Source organism: Lolium perenne, chromosome 6 (assembly GCF_019359855.2).
Source record: "Lolium perenne isolate Kyuss_39 chromosome 6, Kyuss_2.0, whole genome shotgun sequence".
NCBI lineage: Eukaryota > Viridiplantae > Streptophyta > Magnoliopsida > Poales > Poaceae > Lolium > Lolium perenne.
The window spans coordinates 105,062,762-105,071,281 of NC_067249.2; the positions used below are offsets into that span (position 1 = coordinate 105,062,762).

General features: G+C 43.0%; 2 protein-coding genes across 2 annotated transcripts; one reads left to right on the forward strand and one right to left on the reverse strand.

The window, feature by feature from the left end:
- Positions 1 to 2,409: 2,409 nt before the first annotated feature.
- On the forward strand, positions 2,410 to 5,597 carry LOC127307455 (GDSL esterase/lipase 7). Its single transcript, XM_051338187.1, has 5 exons — positions 2,410 to 2,755; positions 3,018 to 3,175; positions 3,322 to 3,561; positions 4,769 to 5,024; positions 5,111 to 5,597. The coding sequence occupies exons 1-5, from the start codon at positions 2,476 to 2,478 to the stop codon at positions 5,338 to 5,340; spliced, it is 1,164 nt and encodes a 387-aa protein (XP_051194147.1). The 5' UTR covers positions 2,410 to 2,475; the 3' UTR covers positions 5,341 to 5,597.
- LOC127307457 (calcineurin B-like protein 7) lies at positions 5,567 to 7,601 on the reverse strand. The gene is made up of 9 exons (XM_051338188.2): positions 7,337 to 7,601; positions 7,028 to 7,193; positions 6,851 to 6,933; positions 6,707 to 6,766; positions 6,493 to 6,601; positions 6,265 to 6,317; positions 6,094 to 6,174; positions 5,899 to 6,011; positions 5,567 to 5,812 (listed from the first exon to the last, which is right to left on the reverse strand). The coding sequence occupies exons 2-9, from the start codon at positions 7,104 to 7,106 to the stop codon at positions 5,749 to 5,751; spliced, it is 642 nt and encodes a 213-aa protein (XP_051194148.1). The 5' UTR covers positions 7,107 to 7,193; positions 7,337 to 7,601; the 3' UTR covers positions 5,567 to 5,748.
- Between the last annotated feature and the right edge of the window lie 919 nt (positions 7,602 to 8,520).

Consider the following 8,520-nt stretch of genomic DNA (forward strand, 5'->3'; position numbering starts at 1 on the left):
ATAAAAGGTTATATACGTGACATATATAACTTGGGATAATAAACGTCTTAGGTAGTATCCCCAAATGTATGACACTCATCATTTCCGCATTTGGAACATGCATTACCTCTTACACTTGTGGGTATCATAATCGTCCTCCCTTGGTATATTTGGGGCAACATGTGTGGTGTTCAACATGACATTGCTCTTTGGGTGTGAGGAAGGGGCGCATGTCCTGAATCCCATCTCAAGAGTGTAACTCTTCTCACAACCATAGTCAACTTGCGGTCCTTGTGGTTGGCGTTCATTGGAGAAAAGTGCACACAATGTCATGCATGGGGTCGACAATAGGAAGAAGTTTCTTGAAGTTGAAATGGTTGGTCATTTTAGTGCTTCCAAGACACACAATTATAATTGGTGATAAGACTCATCCTTGAGTACATGTCTCTATAACAAACTCATCATCGATCATCACAAACATCTTGAGTTGCCCCATCATTATGGCAATCTTGGATTCCTAGATGTAAGAAGTACATCAATGAATCTTTTGAAAAGTGCACTAAATGGATGTGGCATCATTGATGCGACTGATTTGAGTGAACTACTCGGAACACAAAGTATTGAATAGGAGATCGCAACGTTGAGGCTGAAGTGAACATCCTTGAGCTCCATGGTGGTAGGCTTGATGGGATCCTTATCCTATCCCATTTACAATAACATTCAAACATCAAGGGCTAAAATCAATATTATTTAATATTATCTTATGTTTTCCAACTAGTTTAATTTCAACCATCAAAGCAGAGTCCTTCATAGTGGTACCCTTCAATAGACAAGATAGCTTCTCCTTAGGAGGAAAGCCAAGCAAAAAAGATAAGTTGTAATTATACCACTTGAAGGATCAAGTCTATTGTCTATAGGGTTAACAGGAGATTGTATTTTTAATTAAATTTTAACAATTTCACTATACAAGCTGCGTACAAGCACCCTAACATGAAATTCTACAAATAGAAAATTGTTGAAAAGTAAATTGCAGGAGCAAGGGAGAATGTACAACGACCACAAACACAAAAGTTCAGATATTGTAGAAATCGTGCTTCTTCATGAGAGAGGTTCACACACACAAAATACCAAGGTCACAAGAACCTCTCTCTATGTCCAAGCACGCCTCGACATAGCCACCATCTTCATTAATCTTGTAGGTGTTGTGGCAGCTGTCGCGGGTGAGGTGTCTTCGGGCTGATAATTGTATTTTCTTTGTAAGACTCTATTGAATAATATAACAGACAAGGTTGTGTGCATCATTTTGATGCAGAGGCTAGAGGTTTAACGTACCTCCATTTCTGAAAGAAAAAAAGGTCCAAGCTCGGAGATTACAAGCCAACTCCACTTGTATATTCCAGACATATATTAGAACGACTCTAGCTGAGAAACCCTAACCGACTAAAATGTGTTTTACACATCCTACTATGAAGTTCCAAACCTAACAGACAGGTATGTGAATCAACACATGAGTGGGTGCTCAACACTTTTGGATCGACGCTTAGGCCAACTCTTATCTCTTGCACTCATGGTTTTCCTACCAATAAGTAGGACAACTCTCGGCTTAACGGAAAACAGAGAATGAGAGATTTCTGGCTAGAATTTTTTGAGGATACTAGTTGGAACCTTTTTAGGACACAATACAAATTTTCAAAATATCATGACCCCATTTAGTCAATGATGGATATTACAAGCATGTAAAATCGCAGTGCAAAACTCTTTATATTCAATGCTACACAAAAATAAAATTGTGACAAATTCTGTAGTTAGAAAATGTGCACTATATCTAAGGATGGCAATGGGCAGGGTATGGGCAGGGTAGAGCAATACAATATCCATACCCTTATAGTCGATTGGTACAAACTTCTACCCATACCCGTGCCCATGGGTATAAAACTTTACCCATACCCATACCCGGCGGGTACCCGTACCCAATGGGTACTCAGTGGGTAGGCTAAAGTTTCTCGCAATTTTACATTTATCGATGACAAATTCCATTACAAAATGAATCATCTCAACTCGATAACAGGTAGTTGAGTACATAATAATTAAAAAAATATAAAAAATCCTATTCTCATATAATACTCATAAGTAAACAAAAGTAGACATGTAACGATAATAAACGGGTATACCCGCGAGTACAAAGCTATATCTGTACCCTATCCATGACTTAACGGTAGGGTCTGGGTACTACCCATGGACATAAAAGTGTACCCATACCCTGCCCATGCAGGTACGATACCCACGGGTACCCGTACCCAGGGTAAAATTGCCATCCTTAGACGCCTATATCCATATCCATAGCCAACCAAACCGACTCGAGTCTTGCAGGCAGGCCCAAGTCCAAGCCCTTCCATAAACCCGATCGATTTGCCCCAACCCCAACCCCAACCCCAACCCCAACCCCACGGCTTTTCCAACCCAGAGCGCGCCAACTGGCCACCGAGCTCCCCGGAAATGGCGCCTCTCCTCGCTCTCCTCCTGTGCCTCCTCCTCCTCCTCTCCGCTCTCCCATGCTCCGGAGCCGCCTCGCCTTCCCGCTCCTCTTCCCCATCTGCGGCCCCGACACCGCTCGTCCCGGCGCTCTTCGTCATCGGCGACTCCACGGCCGACGTCGGCACCAACAACTACCTCGGCACGCTCGCCCGCGCTGACCGCGAGCCCTACGGACGGGACTTCGACACCCACCGCCCCACCGGACGCTTCTCCAACGGCCGCATCCCCGTCGACTACCTCGGTACGTAGGTTGCTCGCGCGCGTCACGCTCCTTTTGATTCCCTTTCGTTGCTAGTTGGGGGATGCAGATGCTTGGTCCTCGAATCGTTTATCGAATATAACTCGTCGTGCGCGCGGGTTCCTTGATTCTGCGTGCCCTTGCAGATGCGGGTTTCAGCAAGCTCTTGGCATCGCAAATCTCGTGGGTTTACTACTTCGTCGCGGTTCACCCTGATTGATGAATTTAGTTTTGCGTGTCTCTGATCTCTTCGGATTTGCTGCAGCGGAGAAGCTGGGGCTGCCCTTCGTGCCTCCCTACCTCGAGCAGAGCATGCGGATGGGCGTCGGCAGCGTTGGCCTCACCAACATTGATGGAATGATCCAAGGCGTCAACTATGCGTCCGCGGCAGCCGGCATTCTCTCCAGCAGTGGTTCGGAGCTGGTCTGTCCTCCTCCCAATATCAATCTTACAGTAATCTTCGTGGTGTTGCTGACGGATAAATCAGTTTGCGGCGTCAGTTTGTGGTTTGTTCACTTTCAGTATATATGATGCTAATCAGGTGGGATTCTTGGTTGCGCTTGTTGCAGGGGATGCATGTGTCGCTCACCCAGCAGGTGCAGCAGGTTGAGGACACATATGAGCAGCTGGCACTGGCTCTTGGGGAGGCAGCCACAGTGGACCTGTTCAAGAGGTCCGTCTTCTTTCTGTCCATCGGGAGCAACGACTTCATCCACTACTACCTGCGCAATGTCTCCGGCGTACAGATGCATTACCTCCCATGGGAGTTCAATCAGCTTCTTGTTAATTCTGTGAGGCAGGAAATCAAGGTCTGCTGCTTGCTCCTCCGTTTATTATATTATACGATTGCTCACCTTCTTTTTGATTACCAGTGTTTGCTGGAGTTGCACCATGCATAGTTAAGGTCTGGTGCTTGCTCCCCCGTTTATTATATTATACGATTGCTCACATTCTTTTTGATTACCAGTGTGATGTGTATTGTCTCGTAAGTCCCATAATGTTGGGGTTTCACTTGCTGGAGTTGCACCATGCATAGTTAAGGTGTAGGGATCTCTGTAACTATGAGTTGCATTTTGGACAAAATTTACTGACTTATATCTCAAGTTCTGAGCAGACTAGAAAATTTGCTGTATGGGGAAGTTAACGCAAGAAATCGATTTAAATGAGTGAACATTGCTGTATCCTTGTTGACTTGCAGTTCTGGAACATCAGTTCCTTCACTTTTGATTTACCTATGAATAGTTCTTACTGTCAAATTTATGGTTATTGCTTGTACAATGCATAGGTACTACAGATGCTACTTGTTTCAGGCTGATGTTATTTGCGGCATTTTTCATAAATTATGAAATTCAAATGATTGGGCCAATTATCCCAAACCTGCAGTGAGTTATAATGGTGTTTGTAGGTTGCATTTTGTACTGTTTAAACTGAATGATGTGTTTGAGTAACTGAAATGCTCAGGCTGTACTTAATTTTTTAAGTTGTTTCTGGTGCCCTCATTTTGGAGGTTCATACTTTGCTCAAATGTGGAACACATGGCACATTTATCTCACTTGTGTTCAACTGTCTATCAGTCCTGCTGTCTATGACCCGCCCATGTAACAGCATGCTGCTCGGTTCATGCGTCATGGATAAGTGGATAACTTGATTGTCTGTGCCTAATTTATCTCCCTTATTTAATTTTTTGAGGAGATTTATCTCCCGTATCTAATCTTAAGAAGAGCATGTGATGCATGGTGATTGAATTTGCACATACCTGTAGTTTGTTGTATTCTCCAACACTCGAATGCAGAAATTTCCAATGATCTCATTACATAATCTCATGCATATGCTGATGTAAATTAGAATTGTGTGCTTCATTTATTTTTTGTAATACCATAGAAAATTAATTGAATTTGCATTTGTTACCATTTAGTTCTATATATGGTTCTTGTCAGATCACACAACTTTTGATGTCAAAAGTAGCTGTTTACTTGTGTATCTCCTGCCCCCTTCTGATGATTATTGTTTATACAGAACCTGTACAATATCAATGTTCGCAAGATCGTGCTGATGGGCCTTCCTCCTGTTGGCTGTGCACCTCACTTCCTTTCGGATTACGGCAGCCAAAATGGGGAATGCATCGACTACATCAACAACGTTGTGATCGAGTTCAACTATGGCCTGAGATACATGTCCAGTGAGTTCATCCGCCAGTACCCAGATTCCATGATCAGTTACTGTGATACATTCGAGGGATCAGTGGACATTCTAGAGAACCGCGACCGCTATGGTGAGCAAATGCATCATTAGTGCTGTATTTATATTGTGTGCTATCCTTGCAAAAAGCTTCAGTTTTGACGGAATTGCAACATGCAGGCTTTCTGACCACCACTGATGCTTGCTGTGGGCTGGGCAAGTATGGTGGCCTATTCATATGTGTTCTTCCACAGATGGCGTGCAGCGATGCGTCAAGCCATGTGTGGTGGGATGAATTCCACCCTACAGAGACTGTGAACCGGATCCTGGCCGAAAATGTGTGGTCTGGTGAGCACACCAAGATGTGCTATCCAGTGGACTTGCAGGAGATGGTGAAACTGAAGAAGTAGAACCTACCTGAAGCTTCTTTGCAGTTATTTGCTCAACTTCTGTGTTTTCGTATTGACACACAAATTTTGTGAGTCGGCACAGCGGAATGTATATCTTGAAAGTCACGAAGTTCAGTAGCTCAGGTTAAATGCAAGTATGTTAGCCTGTAAATTCACTGTGGAGAATCTATATGGAAAAATTGTTAGATACTGCATATGCAACTTTTGCAGTGACGAACCTGTTCGGTGGCAAAAGAGCTGTGTTCCATTTCTCAGTGCATATTCTGCTATTGTAGTTTCTGCTACAAAACTGTGTTTGCATAATCTACAAAGTTTTACAGTGAAGGCGAAAGGAAAGCATAAGCCGCGTGAGAGAAGCTTATCAGGTTGCTGTCTCCCTGAGGCTTGAGAGGTCAGAGTCTCTTGCTGCTATAACTCCTCATCGCCAGTTCCAGAGTAGAGAACAAAGCTGGGGAATGACAGGGTTATGTCCCTGCATCACAGCACGTTCAGATGTCAGTCAGGATTCATGTTCTGAAGCATGTTTTCCGTGGCTGGAAATGTAGAGGTAGTACTTACTTTAAGTATGGGAGAGTCATGTTCTTCAGCAAGGCCGGATATTTACTTGCAAACGATTTCCATTCTTCGGGGTCTATTTTGCCGTCGCTGTTTAGGTCTGCCTGCTTGAATGTCTGACAGAATATATAAGTTAGCATGTGCCTAGTGTTAATGCTTCTTTCTTTCGCCGCAACATTTCATCTTGATGTGATGTACCTGGTCTACAATTTGTTCAACAGCATCATCAGAGAGAAGCAGGTCCGATTCGTTCAGGATTGCAAGCACCATTTCCTTCAACTGCGTTAATTATCAGTTTCAGTGAGTACTCTCACTGACAAAATGTGTGTACTTCTATGAAGAATAATTCAGTATATAAAATATGCCAACCTCTTCACGTTCAATGCTGCCGGTGCCTCGCAGGTCATATAGTCTGAATGCAACTACAAGGGATTCCTTCAGATATCAATAGGAGAAGCAGTATATAAACATAAGACCTCCTGAAGATATACAGAAGGCTACTACTAATTCACTTGTCTCCATAGTTTATGGAAATTAAACCTTTTCTAAAACATTCACACAGAAATCATCAGGAGAGAAAAGGGGATATCTCCTTACATGCAATCTTCTCGGCTGTAGGTGTATCCGGGTGAAAAATGTGGAGAGACCGAACGAACTCCTCAAATTCAATCACACCATTGCGTTTCAGGTCAAACAAATCAAATATCTGCATTAGTCAAAAACTGTGTCACACAAATAAGCCTATTACAGTTCATCTTATCCAGATACATTTCCCTAATCTTAGAACACGGATCTACAGTTATAGACTAACCCGATCGGCGAAAAGGTTCTTCCGGTTGCTGTTCCTGAAGAGAGCAAGTTGGAACTCCTCCTGCTCAAGAAAATGTCAGACACTGATTAGAGTTTTCAGAACCACATATTAAAATCAGACAATATGCAAGATGTGTATACATACCTTGTGAATAAGCCCATCCTTAAATATGGAATAGCTAATCTTTTTAAACAGCTCATACAGGGCCTCCACTTCATTCAGAGAAACTGCACGCAGGAAGTAATCAGCAATTGAACGACAGGGAAACATATAGGTTCATTCTTGTACTGAATTAAATCACCAAGGTCTCGGCGAACATACATGTGGTCTCCTTGGCCAGAACAGCAGCATCCTCATGCGGTGGAGCTCGCTTGAATTGCTTTGATGATGCACAGCCCATAGAGACCAACTCACAAGACTTAACAAACCCAACTCTTTTCTTGTAGTTAGCAACCGTCTTTTCGCAGAAAGCGATGAAAAAAGGCACCTAAGACAAAAGGGCAAAGACATTGGTATCAACACAAAACTAATAATAAACCAAAAAATAATTGCCAGGAAAAGGAATCTATCAGAAAACAGATCAGCCAAAGAAGCATACTCAGAAACAGGGAAACCAAGGCACAAGCTCACCTGGGAAACGACGCAATATGCTTTCTTCGATCCACCGTCAGAGATCAAAGAAGTGGCCGAGGAGAAGAGGGAGAGTGTGGGCAGTATCTTCCAGGCCTAGCTCCAAGCTTTTGGCAGGTGCAATGGGAAGAAGGAGCTAGAAGAAGAAGAAGAAGAAGCAAAAGGTATATTTATGCGCGTGCACACAGAAGCAACAGGGATCGACGTCACGTTGCGGCGCAAAATATTGTAGTGCCGACAACAGACAGGGCTGGGCAAAAGTTGACTTGCATGCAACAAGCTCCTCCATTGTCTCTTGTCACTATGCAACAGAGAAATGACGTTGATGTGATTATATATAGATCGGTCCTTACTAGTAGTAGTTAACAACTGTATCTAGCTATAGTCTGGTTAGCTGGAGTATAGGTATTAAGAAAGCAACCATGAGGACGAGAATTGCTTGTACGCTTAGGCTTGGCTTCTCTCCCCCAAGACGTCCAGAAACTACGTTGAGTTGTACTGTTGGATACAAAATTGTCAACTTCGGCCTGTACCTGTCAAACGGGTGTATATATTACGCGAGAATTTGGTTTGGCCGATAAGAGCTCTAGCTGATACGTCTGCATTTTACAGTATACTAGTAGTAGTAGTTATCAATTGTATCTAGCTAGACTGGTTAGCTGGATGCAACCATATATATCGTATTAAGAAACCAACATGAGGAGGAGAATTGCTTGTACTCTTAGGCTTGGTTTCTCTACCCAAGATGTCCAGAACTACGATGAGCTGTACTGTTGGATACGAAATTGTCAACGTGGGATTGTGCACTTATCAAGCGCGCGTATATTATATGGGTGTGACTAGTTTCTCAGTCGACTGGGAACTAGTTTCTATATCATTAAATTTCAATTGCAACTCATGTTGCAACTGATAATTAGCACAAATCACGAAGTAAATCAAATGGTGTCGAACCTAATTGAGCATGAGCTTAGTTCTCAACTAGCTAAGAACTAGCAAATTTGATATAATACATATTGTTGTTGGGTGACGCATGCTGTTCGGTTTGGGCGATAAGAGCAGCAGAAAAGAATTGGGCCGGCATTCGTGAATGTGTGTATATATGCTACTACTTCTATAATATTCGTGGAGTACATGTTAAATTTGAAAACGTCCCGCAAAAAACAGAGGTTAAAATCAACAACAAA

Excerpts from the sequence above, each read along its gene's own strand:
- LOC127307455 (XM_051338187.1), top strand. The coding sequence starts at position 2,476 with ATGGCGCCTCTCCTCGCTCTCCTCCTGTGCCTCCTCCTCCTCCTCTCC. Across the intron at positions 2,756-3,017 it reads CATCCCCGTCGACTACCTCG|CGGAGAAGCTGGGGCTGCCC; the intron begins GTACGTAGGTTG and ends GATTTGCTGCAG. Across the intron at positions 5,025-5,110 it reads AGAGAACCGCGACCGCTATG|GCTTTCTGACCACCACTGAT; the intron begins GTGAGCAAATGC and ends TGCAACATGCAG.
- LOC127307457 (XM_051338188.2), bottom strand. The coding sequence starts at position 7,106 with ATGGGCTGTGCATCATCAAAGCAATTCAAGCGAGCTCCACCGCATGAG. Across the intron at positions 6,012-6,093 it reads TTGAACAAATTGTAGACCAG|ACATTCAAGCAGGCAGACCT; the intron begins GTACATCACATC and ends ATATTCTGTCAG. Across the intron at positions 5,813-5,898 it reads ATGACTCTCCCATACTTAAA|GGACATAACCCTGTCATTCC; the intron begins GTAAGTACTACC and ends GCTGTGATGCAG.